This window comes from Podarcis erhardii, assembly GCF_964252035.2.
Source record: "Podarcis erhardii genome assembly, chromosome: 14".
In the NCBI taxonomy this organism is placed as follows: domain Eukaryota; kingdom Metazoa; phylum Chordata; class Lepidosauria; order Squamata; family Lacertidae; genus Podarcis; species Podarcis erhardii.
The window spans coordinates 7710935-7728304 of record NC_138503.1 but is presented as its reverse complement, the minus strand read 5'-3'; the positions used below and the strand labels follow the sequence as shown (position 1 = coordinate 7728304).

Genomic DNA, 17370 nt, shown 5'->3' with positions numbered 1-17370 from the left:
ACTGGCGCCAACGCAGCCCAGTAACACCAATTTGCTAGTTTTGGAGCATCTGAGACTGAGAAAAAGAGACTTTTGCAAGAACCCTACAACATAGTCTACTGCTGCTATTATATGTTGGAGGCTGAGGCTGAGAGTGGTTCACAACAACCCTAGTCTACTGCTAGACCCTTATTGCAGATTGAAAATGAGGCAGATGAGGCTAAAAGAATAGCATACAGCAACCCTGTTTGCCTAATATGTGAGCAAGTGGTAAGGAACTGAGTCTGGTTGGTGTGCCAGATCCTCCTTCACCCTGTGGAGGTGACTTCTTTGAGGGGACTCAATATCCATCACCTGATCTTCACTGAAAGCAGGACCCACTGGCTGCACTAGGGAGTTCCTGATGGCTATGCCTGTCCACATACAATGTCCAGTATGGGGCAGGTGGGAATTGTTTGGGGGCGGAAACAGCCTTCTGGGCTGAATTAGGCCCACAGGCCAGAGGTTGTGTGGAGGCCACAGGGGTGTGGAACCTTTTGCCCTATAGAGATTGCTGAGCTACAGCTTCCAACTGCTCCAGCAAGCATAGCCAATGGCCTGAGGTGATGGGAGTTGCAGTTTGGCAACTTCTAGAGGTTCCTCCCCCTCACGTAGGATGGTCACCATCACCACTTTTTTGCCAGTGGGCTGCAGTTCCATCGTAGAGCATCTGCATTGCAGGTGGAAAGTCACAGGTTCAATTTCTAGCATCTTCGGGTAGCGTTGGGAGACATAGCAGCCTAAAACCCTGGAGAGTTGCTGCCAGTCAGTGCAGACAATACTTACCTAGAAAGACACAAGGGTCTGAATGAGTGTAAGGCAGCTTTCTATAGTCCTATGAGCCTTAAAGGTAAAGGGACCCCTGACCATTAGGTCCAGTTGCGGATGACTCTGGGGTTGCGGCGCTCATCTCATTTTACTGGCCGAGGAAGCCAGTGTACAACTTCCGGGTCATGTGGCCAGCATGACTAAGCTGCTTCTGGTGAACCAGAGCAGCGCATGGAAATGCCATTTACCTTCCCGCTGGAGCGGTACCTATTTATCTACTTGTACATTGACATGCTTTTGAACTGCTAGGTTGGTAGGAGCTGGGACTGAGCAATGGAAGCTCACTCCGTTGTGGGGATTTGAACTGCCGACCTTCTGATCAGCAAGCCCTAGGCTCTGTGGTTTAGACCACAGCACCACCCGCGTCCCTCCTATGAGCCTTAGTGCCACTTTAATATTCACTGTCTTCAGGTGAGTAAGGGAGTCAACTTGTCTGAAAAGCAGGCTAAAAAGTTATGTGTGTGTGTTTTAATAGTCCTTAGATTTGCTTCCGTGCCTTTTAAAAGTACCAGAAATGTGGTCCTTTGGCTGCATCCTTTTCTTGGGCATTTGTGTGTGTGTCCCCTGATGCAAATGTTGCTAATCAACACCTTGTTACACTGTGTGCAGATGCTGATATTCTGCATGTAGGCAACAGCTAATTGCTGCGAAGAGAGGTGTCACCCACAAATATTGCCTAAGAATGGCACTTTTTTTTTCCAGAAAGCAAGAAAAAAAAAGCATTAAGATTCTTTTGGCCCATGGGATTTAACTGTAACGAGAAGCCTACAGCAGACTTTGCTGGCAAAGAGGCAGGGTTTGGGGAGGAGTGAAGTGAATCTTCTATCTATCTACCTCCCAGCATCCTTAAGAAGCCCTGGCTGTTGCACACTTTCTCCCTCAAATATTGTTCCAGCAGCATTGTAGCCATTGCATGATAATTCTGCAACGGTAGGTAAAGCCTGTAAAAATGTGTGCAGCACATAGGAACCACAAGTATGTTAAATGCAGGGTAAACTGTGTGTGTCACAAGGGCCAGAGCAATCACTAGCTGAGGCATGTGGAACTGGATCCTTAATCTTCCCCAGTCTAGGGGGGCTGACTTTGACAAATGCCCTGGGCCACCCACCTGTGACTCCTCTGAGGTCACAATGATGTCGGGTGACTACCTTTTGCAGAGCACTGTGTGGGGGTGTCTTGCAAGACCCAGCGATCAGTTGTTTACTTGCCTGTGCTACAAACATTACTCTGATTTCTGCTTTCACTTGAGATGGAAGCTTCTCTTGTGATGAACTGGCAGCTACTAAATTGGGCATATTAGCTTCAGAGGTACCCTAGATACGTTCTTTGCCAGTGTAAATCCAAGTTCTCTGATAAGCATAAGCAGATTTTGATTCCCTTTGTATCATATAATTCTGCTTCCGAATGGCAAGCTTTGGCTGTATTTTGCTTATTATTATTTTTCAGGCTTTGTATATTAAGAAATGAAAAACAAGGCTTCTGAGCTTTCTGATCATTATCGGTCCATCCCAGCATTGGAGACTGTTTAAAAGGGAAATGCAGGAGCAGATTAAATCTCCAACTACTGAAAAAATCCATCAAAATGAGTTCTAGGGACCAAGGCAATGTCCATAGCTGATCGGATCAACATTTAAAAACACGGAGACATCAGAGCGAATGGGTAGTTCACCTTTGGCAGGCAGTGAGAGATAATACTTCAGAAATCTGAGCTGTCCTTTCACCAGTTCTTAGATTCCATCAGATTTGACTGGCCCCGTGCAAAGTATCCCCAGGTGGACTCCTTCCTCTCTCAACTGGGCCCTGGTGGGCTGAACTTGCTGTGTTGACAGCATCCCAAGCTGCCCTTTGAATTTCCCACAATGCTCCAGGGTGATGCTAGAGGTCAAGGGCATTGGGGGAAATTCAAAGCATGGCTAGATCCAGCCACCTGGCACTGCTGTGAGTGCCAGACTGGGTGCAAGAGAGTTAAAAAGCATGGGGCATGCCCTGCCAGGGCAGTGGGCTTGGGCAGGTGCCCAAAGATGTCAAGTGGTGTTGCCAGCCTTGGATTAGACCATAAAGGAAACTGATTATTGCTCATAATTAAAACAAAACAACAGAAACAATGAATGACTGCTTATCATACTTGGACCGATCCTCCTGTGCTCTATAGAAAGGCACTCAACTTGTTTCATAGTCTCCCCGCATAGAATGCAGATGGAAGCCTCCTTCCAGTCTTCTCCAAATGCCAACCATATTTTCACTCACAGGTAAAGGTAAAGGGACCCCTGACCATTAGGTCCAGTCTTGGCCAACTCTGGGGTTGTGCCGCTCATCTCTCTTTACTGGCCGAGGGAGCCGGCGTACAGCTTCCGGGTCATGTGGCCAGCATGACTAAGCCACTTCTGGTGAACCAGAGCAGCGCACGGAAACACCGTTTACCTTCCCATCAGAGCGGTACCGATTTATCTACTTGCACTTTGATGTGCTTTCAAACTGCTAGGTTGGCAGGAGCAGGGACCGAGCAACAGGAGCTCACCCCGTCACGGGGATTTGAACCACCAACCTTCTGATCAGCAAGCCCTAGGCTCTGTGGGTTAACCCACAGCGCCACCCGCGTCCCTTCACTCACAGGTACAATATAAAAATATAAGAAGAGCCTGAGAGCCTGGCATTCAAATCCCCACAGCCATGAAGCTCACGGGGTGACCTTGGGCCAATCACAGCCTTTCAGCCTGACCTCCCTCGCAGGGTTGTTGTGAGGATAAAATGGGGAGAGGACCGTGCACTCCTTAGAGGAAAAGTGGGAGTAAATCAATAAAGAATTCTAATCCTGGGTCTTCTCAGGTGCTCTGTAGAACACTGACCTTTCCCAGAAGTAATGACCATCCTATTCATATAAACCTCTTGGGCAAGCAAGGGTTGGGCATGCTGTAGTTGCAGAGACTTTCTTTTCCTCCATGCTCTGAAACAAAGTCTGATTTAACAAAGACGGGGGCATGTTTCAAGTGGTATGTAGCAGCCTTATACTGTTTCAGATCTAGATCAGAACCATCTGCACTGACTGGCAGCAGCTGTGCAGGTCTGAACCATGGTCTTTCCTGGTCCTACCTAGAGCTAGACTAACCTGGGACCTTCTACATGCAAAGCAAATGTCCGACCACTGAGCTAAAGCCCTGCTTCTTGAACATCACTGGGCATGCAAAGCGCAACTTGCACTGAGCCAGACCATTGGTCTATTTTCCTCAGTATTACCTACATGGACTGGTGCCTTTTGGGGGATTCTAGACAGGTGTCTTTCCCAGTCCTACCTGGAGAAGCCCAAAAGAACAGAACTTTGTCCTTTTGCACGCAAAATGCTGTGCTGCGGCACTTCAAGCAAATCCACCCCACGTTTTTGCCACTGCATAGGATGTACCTCTCTCCTGCTTCTTTTGCTCTAATACAGCCTCTTGCATCTCATCAGACACGCTTGGATGCATCCAGTAATTTCCCCTGGGAATACGAGGCCACTGCTTTCTTTGGTCAGCTTGTACTTGGTATCAGTTAATCCCAGTTCCTTAGACATATTCACTATAATCCTTTCTAGGCTCTGGCTTGTTCACTCTAATGCCCACCTACCCCTGCAAAAAAAATAATCAACCAAATAACTCCATGCTGTAGGTGTTTCTTATTCGCCTGTACTCTGCATGCCCTGAAATCTTGGACACTAAATCCCCCCCAAAGTTGACGATCCACTGCTTGCCGAACAAGATAAAGGCATGAATAATGCAATCTTGGCTTCCTAGGTCTTCACACAGCACAGTAGGGGTTTTTTTTTTTTTAATTATTATTTTTATTAAGTACAAACTAGAAAACATACATATTTACAACAAAAGAAAATACAAAAGAAAAAGAAAATATATATAACCAAGGGGGAAAAAATTAGAGAATATTTTGTCTCTTTTCATATTTACAGTTATTTATACCTCTATAAAATGCTATTCACAAAAAAAGAGTGAAATGAAAGATAAGATATCAGAAAAAAGAACAAAGAACAAAGAAAAAAATAAAGAAGTAAAAGAAAAAGATCATAGGTGAATTTTTTTTAAAGTAGATAAGTACTCACAATACATAGCCGTTTCCCATCTATATTTATATTCAGTTGTATAATTTCATCTTGTCCTTATCTACCTTAGATAAAGTGTTTTTTAAAAAAAGACTTCCACCGTTTACCTCACGCGTTTTAATAATCAGTTCGTCAGATCCTCTGTTCTTCATATTCTCCCTTTGGATTTCCTTAATGTCTCACTTTGTATTTTTTATATTATGCACAAGATTATTCTAAACACAACCAGATTTTTGTAGTCGAGCCCTGGTTTTGTAAATAATCATTTAAGTAGGGTTTTTGTTTGATTGCTTTTTTTAAAAAAATATTTTTTTAAGCTTACACCCAGGGAGGTCACTTCAGTGATTGCTAACACAGTGGTTTGACTTCACCCCCAGAGGCACACTCCATTGTCTCCTGAGACAGACAGATGCCAACAACAATTGTATTCGAAATGTGTCCACACCATAGACATATGATACTGACAGTTTTGTTTTCAATTCCTTTCCTAAGGATCCCCAGTATGGAGTCTGCCCTTTCATGGCTGTGCATCCTGGGTGCTTGGCACTCTGCAGGTACAAAGGTCCCAGGTGAAGCTGGTAGTATTTCTGGTCGAAGGATCTCAGGTGGAAAGGATGGCAAAGACCTTCTGCCTGAGACCCTGGAGAGCTGCTGTCAGTCCAGGCAGGCTACTGGCCTAGGCTGACCCATGGCCAGGAGGCCTCCAGAGAAACATAGATCTAGGCCTGGCATCCTCTGCGTAGGTTGCGGCTGTTGCTGATGCAAGGCAGAATAAGAAACAAGGTGCTGTTCAATGCACCTGTAAAGCACATGGCTTCCTCCAGAGAATCCTGGGACCTGTCGTTTCCCTCTCATTAAGGGTAAAATCTGAGCATGATTAACAAACTACTGTTTCCAGGATTCTTTGGGGGGAAGATATGTGCTGTAAATGTGCATTCCATGCACTAGGATTGTATGGTGTGGACAGTAGTAATACACACAAACCAGGGGGTTATTTCCCCCACCCCAGCATAAAAAGTCTGCTCTCACAAGGAGGACTATTTTAACTGGGCATTGTTAACATGAAAGTGGTGAGTGGGCTGCAACAGCTTCTGGAAGCACTCTTAAGTCGCAGGCTCCCTCTTCTTCTTGAGATGGGCCTGTGTATTGCTTTAACCTATGTGTTAAGCCTCTGCTGCGTTTTGGGGCCCCTCAAACTCAGTCCACCCCTAGTGTTCTGCCCCCAAAGTCCTGTCCTGACAGCACCTCTGCCTTGCCGTCTACATTGCAGATCTGTGGTCCTCCCCTTCGAACAAGGCTCTCCTTCCTGCACCTCCTGCCGCCAGCTTTGCTTCCTCACCTGCGCGTCTCTCTTGCCCCGGAGTCCGCGCACCGCTGTCGCTGCTGCGTCTGTCCGGAATGCCGCCCGTCCCGTCGGAGCCGGGCGGGGCGGGGCCGAGCGCCTCATTTGCATGACCCTCCGGCCTCTATATAAGAGCGCCTCCTTAGACGGCGCCGCTTAGACAGTAAGTCTCCCGCGCAGCTCTGCGCACGGAAGCGCGGAAGGGAGCGCTCGCCGCGTAGCGCCTTTGCCTTTGCCCGACGGGAGGGGACCAAGCGGGGAGGAGGAGACGGCAAAGACCCCGCAAGTCTCTCCTCCGCGCCGCCACCTCCAGGGTCCCTAGACTGAGGCTCCAAAGGAGACTTCTAAACAGAGGTTGGATGGACACCTGTCATGTATAATCTAGGATAAATTCCTGCATTGTAGGGAGTTGTGATTCTGTAAGGACGCACATGCTGCGTCCCAGAAAGGAATCTTTCCCTGCGCAGGACTCCTCGGTCGAGAGCAGAGGGAGAGACACAAACAGGCAGCGTGACGGCGGGAGGAACATCTTCCCACGGGCAGCTGTCCATTTATTTATTACTGAAAACTAAATTTCTTGTCACACAAGGGTCTCCAAGTGACTGACATCGTGATATACAGTATGCCATAGAATCGTATGATACATTAATATTCTATACGACATACTGGGGAAAGAAAGACAACACAGTCCACCCCTAAAATTAATTTTAAAAATTAATACTCAAACAATAAACTCAAACAATAAAAAAGCTATAGTCCCACCCACTAATTAGCGGAGAAACATACAAACTCAACACTGGCAACCTCCTTCTTAGTCACCCCCCTCCAAAAAACACACACCAATTCCTATCCAACTGTGGAGTCCCTTCCCCTCCCCAGAAGTCTGCACACAGTGTAACAAGGTGTTGATTTGCAACATTTGCATCAGGGGACCCACATGCAAAAGGACGCAGCTGGAAGACCACATTTCTGGTACTTTTAAAAGGCACAGAAGCTGCTGTGAATCCGCGGTTGGTGGGCCCGGGGCTGGCCCCGCATTTCGCCTCCTTTCAGAAGCAGCGGCAGCAGCAAAGGCAGAGCAGGAAGACAGTCCCAGTTCCACGGGCTCTGCTGTTGTCTCGGCTCCTCCGCCGCTCCTGCTCCTGCTGGTAAGAGATGCGGAAAACAGACGGGCCTGCCTGGGAATTTATCCTCCATGGCCACTGCTATTATCATCATTGCCATCAAGCCTCACTTTACAACTTTGTCCTTGATATGCCTGCCAACTAAGATGTCCTGCATTTGGAGTGAGCCTGAGTCCAGGAAAGCATGTGCCACAACACATAGGATTGTCTTTTTCAGTTTTATACATTTCAATAATTTTACAATCTTTTTAACATTTCAAAACTCAACTTCCTCCCCCCTCTTTCTGCCGTTCCTTAAATTTATTTATAATATTCTCTGCATAGCCAAAGTAACTTAATTTGCTCAGTTATTCATCTACTTTAAATGTATACACTTTTGAAACTGCGGGTTATTACAATAATCCTGCCAATGTTCTTACCTGTTTACAGTTTGTAAATATTCCATAAACCATTTCCATTCCTTTATAAAAAGCATGTTACCTTGATTTTTTATTTCCCCCATAAGTTTCGCCTTTTCTGCATCTTCCATAGGTTTTTGTATCCATTCTTCTTTTGCTGGGACTTCTTCTTCTTTCCATTTTTGGGCAACTAACAGTTTTCTATACACTTCGGGTAGTTCTGCCCCTATAATCCCCAAAAGTAAGGCTTCCGGGGTTTTTTTTTTTTTTACAAACTTTATTTTTAACCCTTGAAAGTTTTCAAACAGATGGAAGTGCAGGTTTGCGATGGGTAGGTGGGAATGGCCCAATTGCATAGAAGCAGGGTGCCAACTTGAATAAAATATTGGGGAGGGGGGGTAGATAAGCCCTGCCCCGCATAATCGACGATCACATCACATAGTGCACCCCCCCCATTTGAATGGCAATGCCCATCAGCTTTGGGAGGCCTCAGCCCCTAGGAACTGGCTCCCAGGCATGGAAGGTCCCGATCCCCCCAACCCTGCCAGTGTGCAAGCAATGGCCATCATTTGTTTGACCCTAGCATGCGCACGTGGTTATACTCGGAAGTAAGCCTCGCTGGATTCGATGGGACTTGACTAGAGGAATTGAAGAAGCCGCTTTGCTCGGCCAGTGCACCAGGACATCTGCTTTCGTCTGGGTTCTGCCTCGCTGGCATTTGTAGGGGAAGCTCTTGTGACTTATTTGACGGCAGTTTTTACCACATCCTTCCGTCTCCCAGGGCTACCCAGTCGCTCTGCACTCTGTAAATGCTCAGAGAAACTGCCTTTCTGTTATTTCAGGTGGTTCAAGATTGACCCTGGCGCTCCAAATAGGTCCGGGAGCAGGTGGGCTCGGATCAAACCCTAATCCCTTGGATCCGTGCTTGCCCCGATTCCTTCTTCTTTTCTTCCCCCAAACCGTCCCGGGGGCAGGCAGCCAAGTGTCCCGCTGGGCCGCAAAATCGTGACAAGGCAGGGTCCAGGGCGACCCCTCCCTGGGCAAGCGCTGCTAAGGTGACGATGCCTCCGCGTCAGTCCCCGCCCCGACGGCTGGGCTATTTAAACAGCAGGAGCGCACGCGGGGCGAAGACCAGGAAAGAGGCTTGGAGGAGAGGAGCCATCTAGTGCTCAGAGGAGGCGAGACAAGGGCGTCGCGTCCGCCCGTCGAAGTCCGCTCGCTGCCCAGAAAGAGAGCCATGGCGGCGGCAGGATTCGCCAGCAGGATCCTACAAGTGGGGAGCTTGGCTTATCTGCTCCTTTTCGCCACCTTTTCTGTCTCGCCCTCGCTCGGCGGACCCATCCGGCTCCGGGAAAACCTCTGGGCTACAGGTACGACCCCTGCTTCTCCCCGTCGCGCTGGAGGGGGCGGTCTGCCAAGGGGGCAGCTTCCCATCGCAGACGGTGGGAAATGCTTGCCTGTTAGTAAAGATCCTGGCAGAAAAAAGGCTGCGTGTGTGTGTGGAGAGGTTGGGATTGGGGACAACGAAGGACTGGAGCAGAGGCTGCAAAATTGTGCTCCTTACCTGGGTCCGTCTTTAGACGACATCCGAAGGCAGCCCTGTATCGGGAAGCTTTTAACGTTTAATGTTTTCGTATGTGTAAAGATAATAAAGTTATGGGGCGGGCTTGGGGAAGATGGGTAGAATCTGTGCTGCTAGATCAGTTATGTGCCCAGTTCCTTCCATCATCGAGGGCACCTTTGGATTCCCTCTGTCTGAAACATCTGGAGGGCACCAGGTTGGGGAAGGGTAGTCTAAAGGACCTGTGGAAATGGGGGTGGGATGAAGTGAGCCTGGGGGCACTTCCTGCCACCAAGAAGCTGGTAGGTCACTCTGTGGGGCGAGAAAAGGAAAATGGTATGGGATTTGGTTAAGCAGTGCCCTGCAGCCCTGTGATTCTGTGGCTGAAAGTTACGGTGGCGGCGGTGATTTTTTGTGCTGCATTTTAACACCGTATCCTTTAACTAAATGGCAGATCAATACACTGCTGTTTTGCTTTGTTTTTAAGACTTTAATGCAGTGCTGGGTTTGATTTGGGTGTGGGGTTGTTTGGAAAGCCATGCACAGAGGGTCAGGAAGCAATGCTTTCAGCAGCAAGGGAGGGGACAGCTCCCCCTGTCATCAGGTTGAAAATCCAGTCTCTGTCCAGGATGGACAAATTAACAGAGCAGCAATTATTTCACCACTGGTGATGCTTGGAACTTTATTAATTTGTTTATTAATCACCTTTCACACATATGTCCCAAGGGGATGCCCAAAAAATAATTCGAGAACAGCTCCAAACAGTTTAAAACAATGCAGGAAATAACAGATAAATTTTAAAAAGTAATGCAAAGTAAATACCCATGGCGCAGACCTGTTTATCCAGCTGTTGGAACAAAAATGTATTCCGTTGGTTCTGGAAAGGTGCAGGTACTGGGCACCTGCTGTGCCTTGATGGGAATGCTAATGGCAGCCACACTGACTGCCCTGCTCTGAGTTTATTTTATTTTGATTTGATTTGCCGTATTTTTTGCTCTATAAGACTCACTTTTTCCCTCCTAAAAAGTAAGGGGAAATGTGTGTGCGTCTTATGGAGCGAATGCAGGCTGTGCAGTTATCCCAGAAGCCAGAACAGCAAGAGGGATTGCTGCTTTCGCTGCGCAGCGATCCCTCTTGCTGTTCTGGCTTCTGGGATTCAGAATATTTTTTTTCTTGTTTTCTTTCTCCAAAAACTAGGTGCATCTTATGGTCTGGTGCATCTTATAGAGCGAAAAATACGGTATATTCCACTCTATACATGCGGGTCTCAGGGCAGTATCCTACCAAGCAGGATACAAACTACTCTGGAACTTGTAGGAGAAGCTCTGCCACAGACGGCAGCAACCTGCTGCATATATAAGGGATAATGCAGTCTCTCGAGTAACCTGGTCCTGAGCTGCAGAGGGTCTTACAAGCTAGTACCAAGCCTTGAACTTGACCTTGTAGCAGGTGTGCAGCTGGTGCAAATCCCACAAAGGGTTACATGATGGTGGTAGTTCAGCCCCTCAAGCAACCTGGCTGCTGCATTCGGCACCAGTCGAAGCTTCCAGACCAACCTCAATTGCGCAAAGCGCATTACAGGAATCCAATCTCCAGGTTACCAATGCATGGACAACTGTGGTCAAGCTGTCCTGATCCAGAAACAATCATAGCTGTCTTACAAGCCAAAGTTGGGGGAAAGTACTTTGACCACCAAGGGCACCTGCGCTTCCAGAGGCAGGTGAATCCAGGCACAGCACCAATGCGTCAGGGACAGCAACTCAACCCAAGGCAGGCAACTTGCAGACTTCCTGGGTCTGGAAACCACTTTTCTAGAGACTCCAGCCTGTCAAGATGCAGACTTTATTATTCCTCACCAGGAATAATATTATTCACTGCACCCCAACATTGGTCCTGGGCCTGCTTAGCCGTTCCCAGTTCAGATGTTGATAAGAAATGGGAGTTGGGTATCATCAGTGTACTGATGACGTCTTGCTCCAGATCTTCTCCTCTCTGCTCCTGATGGCTTCAAGTCAATGCTAAATAGCATCGGTGCCTTACGACACCCCGTAGTTTCTCTTGCAGGGCTACCATGGTGTGGCGGTTGAGGTAGAGGGCAGGTCATGCAGTCCAAATCTCCACCTTGATTGTTACTTAAAAGTGCTTCCTTCCTCTGAAAATTTGCATTCTGGTAAGGAGATGGCCACAAGCTCCCTGGAAAAGTGGAAAGACGGGGTGATTTTTTAAGGGCAGGGCTATTTATTTATTTATTTATTTATTCATTTGTTTTTAAAGAGCACACACATGATATCCAACAAAATCCATTTTCAATAGCATATAATAAAAGGTGGGATCTGCAATAAAATGTTATTGCGTGGAGTTGTCCTTTGCAGATTTCTAGGCACTTGGTTCCATTCTCCCTGTTCAGAGATGTATCTAGGGTCCCTTGTGCCCTTGACAAGGAGCTGTGTTGGCCTGCCTCCACCCCTGGCACGCTTGGTAAGGATGGCCCCAACTCTATGGCAAAGTGGAGAGGCATGATTTTTGCATACACTCCCCAGGCATGTGCCTTTGGCAGGGCCCAGCTTGATGAACCCTAGGTACTCCCATTCCCCTGTTTGAGCCCAAATGAAGAAAACAAGTCAATGGGCCGACAACAGCAGCAAGGAAGAGGATGTGGCAGTGGTGAGACCCCTCGAACAATCGTGCACAAAAGCCCTCCTTCAAAAAAAATTAAAATAAAATTGGGCCAGCACTGTACTGACTAGAATTGGTGTCATTTCAGGGCATTTCATGGGGAAGAAGAGTATGCTGAGCTCTCCTCATGTGCAGTCTGCATTCTCAGAAAGTGCTGAGACCAACAGCACCCCCAAGGCTTTCAGAGAGGGGATGAAAGACCTGATGATGAGCGAACTTCTTAAAATACTCCTGCAAGAGAAGCTGCTGGAGGAGAACCGAGGGAAGCGCGATCCCAATGACCAGGTGGGCACCATCCTCCCTAGATGTCCTGAAGGGAACAAATGTGGTGGCTAGTGCCTAGTGGGACTGGTGGCACACAAGACTAGGCGGCTGACAGTAGAGGCAATAATAATAATAATAATAATAATAATAATAATAATTTATTATTTGTACCCCGCCCATCTGGCTGGGTTTCCCCAGCCACTCTGGGCGGCTTCCATAGAAACCAAAAATACACTAAAATATCACAGATTAAAAACTTCCCTGAACAGGGCTGCCTTAAGATGTCTTCTGAATGTCAGGTAGTTATTTATCGCTTTGACATCTGATGGGAGGGCGTTCCACAGGGCAGGCGCCACTACCAAGAAGGCCCTCTGCCTGGTACCCTGTAGCTTTGCTTCTCGCAATGAGGGAACCGCCAGAAGGCCCTCGGCGCTGGACCTCAGCGTCCGGGCAGAACGATGGGTGTGGAGACGCTCCTTCAGATATACTGGGCCGAGGCCATTTAGGGCTTTAAAGGTCAACACCAGCACTTTGAATTGTGCTCGGAAACGTACTGGGAGCCAATGTAGGTCTTTCAAGACCGGTGTTATGTGGTCTCGGCGGCCGCCCCCAGTCACCATTTTATAGTTCAAATCAAGGAAAATAAATACAGTAAATGGACAAAAGTACAGAATGTTTAGGGGTATGCGTACCCCTGCATCCCTCCAGAAAAAGCACTGGTTGCAAACACTTGTGCGATGCATTGCAGCCGTCAAAGGAAACTATGTAAGGAATTTGTAGGAAAGGAATAAAGTCAGTGTCTGTATTTTATATATTAATGTCTTCTCAGTGGGTTTCCCTTGGTCCTCCTCCTACTGTAGGAGCAGACCAGCATGGCAAGGATCCTGCTGGCATCAGTGGTGGTAGAGATTACTCTGGGGAAACCCCCTCCCCTTTTCTGACACTGGGATTTAATTGTGGGGATTTGATTGTCAGGCCAAATCCTTGCCTCTTCCAAGTTTATCAGGTGGGGGGAGTCAGTGCTTCCTAGGTTCCTCCAGCTATTTCTTGTGGGCTGGTACCAGAACCCCTCTCCCTTTAATGCAGTTTGGCTTTGTTGCACAACATCTCCTGCTTGGGCTAGAGAGCTCTCCAAGGTCCTGAACCCCAGCCAGGTGCCTGATCTTAGGGATCACCAGATCCTTGTTGCTCATCACTCTCTGGTCTAGGTAGGTTCATTAACAGAGATGTCTTAATGTAATAAATCCCATTTCAGTGCAACAATTTGATGTCATCTATTTACCTGAAGGGGATGCAGGTGGTGCTGTGGGTTAAACCACAGAGCCTAGGGCTTGCCGATCAGAAGGTCAGTGGTTCGAATCCCCATGACAGGGTGAGCTCCCATGGCTCGGTCCCAGCTCCTGCCCACCTAGCAATTTGAAAGCATGTCAAAGTGCAAGTAGATAAATAGGTACTGCTCTGGCGGGACGGTAAACGGCATTTCCGTGCGCTGCTCTGGTTCTCCAGAAACAGCTTAGTCATGTTGGCCACATGACCCGGAAGCTGTACGCTGGCTCCCTTGGCCAGTAAAGCAAGATGAGTGCCGCAACCCCAGAGCCGTTCGTGACTGGACCTAATGGTCAGAGGTCCCTTTACCTTTACCTATTTACCTGAAGACGCGGGTGGCACTGTTGTCTAAACCACTTAGCCTACGGCTTGCCGATCAGAAGGTCAGCGGTTCGAATCCCTGCAATGGGGTGAGCTCCTGTTGCTCGGTCCCTGCTCCTGCCAACCTAGCAGTTCAAAAGCATGTCAAAGTGCAAGTAGATAAATAGGTACCACCCTGGCGGGAAGGTAAACGGCGTATCCGTGCGCTGCTCTAGTTTGCCAGAAGCGGCTTAGTCATGCTGGCCACATGACCCGGAAGCTGAATGCCAGCTCCCTTGGCCAGTAAAGCAAGATGAGCTCCAGAGTCATCCATGACTGGACCTAACAGTCAGGGGTCCTTTTACCTTTTATTTACCTGAAGGCCTCAGAAGGGTGGCTGTCATCCTTCTAACATCGGCTGACTTACTAAAAGGATGAGATCATGTCGCTTCCTTACATAAGCAGAGCAAGTCAGGGAGCCCACACAGCCCAGGAGGGGGCAAAACCCACTTTAGATGTCCAGGGTGGTGATGGAGTAGCTATACTTTTCTCTCATCAGTGGGCAAGGCCAGTTTGCTTTCTATTATGTTGAAGTGTAAGCTACTGATTGCTGTGTTTTTCGTTACAGGAAATACCTTTCTTCACACAGTACCTGGCAAAATACATTTAAATGGATGAACTGAGGAAAACACCACAGACTTGGGGGAAAGGGAGCTCCTGAAGGGCTGTTCCCAATGAAAGCATCAAGAATACCAGAATTGTGGTGTAAAATATTGAATTTATAACTGTAATCCTAATACTGACCTTTCCCCCCCTTCTCTGAAGAACCAAGTATTGACTGTATAGAAAATTCCTGGCATTTCCTTGTGCTGCAGCGGCTGGTGGAGGAGGCATGATGAATAAATGTCTCTCTTTGCACAGGTGAGAGGATTGTTTTCAGTCCGCAGTGCATCACTGTGTGCAGCAGCAGAAAACAAGCAGCCACAGAAGGACTAGTTCAGAAAGGGATGGAGAACCAGATGTGATCGAGCTACAACTCTCACCACCCCCAATTATTGGCTATGCTCTCTGGGACTGATAGGTGCTGCAGTCCAAGGAGATATGGAGGTTTCACATCTGCGAAAGAGAGTACAGTGGTACCTCAGGTTACAGACACTTCAGGTTACAGACTCTGCTAACCCAGAAATATTACCTCGGGTTAAGAACTTTGCTTCAGGATGAGAACAGAAATTGTGCTCCAGCAGCGCAACAGCAGCAGGAGGCCCCATTAGCTAAAGTGGTGCTTCAGGTTAAGACCAGTTTCAGGTTAAGAACAGACCTCCAGAGCGAATTAAGTTCTTAACCCAAGGTACCACTGTACTGCATTTCAACCAATCTGTTCTAAGTTGTTGACAGCTGCTGTTGATAGAATGGACTGGTCTGCAGAGGAAAGAAGGGCCATTTCTGGAGGACATGAGACACCTATTTGGGAGACAAACCCTAGCAATGGAACCATAGATGGCCCAATGACCCAGGCAGTGGGTGGTCAGATGGGTAGGTCCAGGTACCTCATCCATCTCTGCCAGTGCCTCCTCAATCAGGGTAGCTGTCATATTTCTCTTCTGCAGCCATGAAACTAGAAGTCATTGGTCTGCTTGCTGACAACAGCTTTCAGATCCCACAATGCAGTGCAAGTAAGCAGATTATCCCCCCCCCAAAAAAAACATAATTCTACACTTGAATCCCTTAACCTGCATTGCAGACCTCTAATGGGTGCTTTGTGGATGTTTTCCATACAAGATTCCGACTGCACCTGTGTGCACTTCCATATTTAAAGTAATAGGTCCTAATATTTCTTTATTTGCATATGCATCATTTGATAAGAGTGGCACTGCTTTACTGCTTGAGTAATATACGATAGGCCACAAAGTCAGTGGTCACTTTGGTTGGCAATGTACCTCAATAGTCCTGCTATGCATGCAGCTAAGAGACCCTCAAGGTCTCTCCTGTTTCCCAGGATGTTCTCAGGTATGGAGGGCTAATGACCACTTATCCTTCCTGCTCCACCCTGGCTCAGTGTATCATAACCGAAGGCCAGAGCCATTCCCACATCTTATTCCCTTCTAATATAGGAAGCTACAGTACTGTACCTTATACCAAATCAGATCACTGGACCATCTAGCTCACTAATGTCTATTGTGACTGCCAGTGGCTCTCCTAGGCTTTAGGCAGGGGGCTTTCCCAGCCCTAACTTCCAATTCCAGGGATTGAACCTGGGACCTTCTGCCTGCAAATCAGATGTACTGCTACTGAGCTATTGGCAAGCATAATAGGAAATGCCAACCATGTGTCCAAGAGGCACCTTGATACCTGAGTAGTGATGGGGAACCTGTGGCCCTCCAGATGTTGTTGGATGCCAGCTCCCATCAGCATTGTGGGCATGGTCAATAGTCAAGAGGTCATAGTCTAGCATCACCTAGAGAGCCACACGTCCCTGCCCTACTGCTGCTCTTGAGAGATATCTGAGCCTTGTTGGAAGTCATGCCACAGTTGCCTTGAAGGCTCAGACAGAGCAGATGATCAAGCAGGAAACTTGGTTGCCCTTGATCACCCCAGATACTTCTTTCCTTGGTAAACCTTCCTCCTTGCCTTGTTTGAAGTGAAAATTCAGGTGCATGTGTAGAATGTAGTTGAGAACCTCTGCAGAAGATCCCTCAAAGGTTTGGGGAACCTTTGGTCCTCCGTATGTTACTGAACTCTCATCAACCCCAGCAAGCATGCTCAAAAGCTAGGGGTTATAGGAGTTATAGTTCAGTAACATCCAGAGAGCCAAAGTCCTCCCCCCCTCCATTTGATCTAGCAGAAGCTGCAGTGCTTAAGGAGAAGAAATCCAAAGCAGCAGGCAAAGGCAAGGCTGTCCTGCTCTCCCATTCCAACGCTTTAGCCACAACCACTGCAGTGGTGCACATAATCTTAATGTACTTCGCAAAGCGGGGAGAGCCAATCTGGTAGCCTCCAACTACTATGGACTCTTAACTCCCATCAGCCTCAGGCAGCCTGGCCACTGGTCACAGATTGGGGGAGTTGTGGCCCCAAACATCTAGATGGTACCAGGTTGGCTAACCCTGGTTTAAAGTAACCCAAGTCCAGTTGACCCAGCTTGACCATCAAAGGTGTAGGGAGGGGGTGGGGGCAGATCACCCCAGGTGTCATCACTGAGGGGGGGGGGTGACATTGGGCACACCATCCACCCACAACTCCCAAGCCTACCCTGAGCCGCCAATGGGGGGGGTGTCAATTTTCCCCCCACACCGGGTACCACCTGACCTTGCTACACTACACCTCTGCAAACTACATAATTGCATCAGGAATGGTACCTTATAAACCACGAGTGGAAAACCTGTGGCCTTCTAAATGCTTGAACTACATATTCCATTTCCCCCAACAATTGGGCTCTGCTGGCTAGG

At 47.9% G+C, this 17370-nt stretch overlaps 1 protein-coding gene across 1 annotated transcript; it reads left to right on the top strand.

Annotated features, from left to right (window-relative positions):
* The first annotated feature begins 8639 nt into the window (after positions 1-8639).
* On the top strand, positions 8640-14800 carry NMB (neuromedin B). The gene is made up of 3 exons (XM_081839383.1): positions 8640-9167; positions 12123-12319; positions 14553-14800. Exons 1-3 carry the CDS (start codon positions 9035-9037, stop codon positions 14592-14594), a joined length of 372 nt encoding a protein of 123 aa, XP_081695509.1. The 5' UTR covers positions 8640-9034; the 3' UTR covers positions 14595-14800.
* Positions 14801-17370: the final 2570 nt, after the last annotated feature.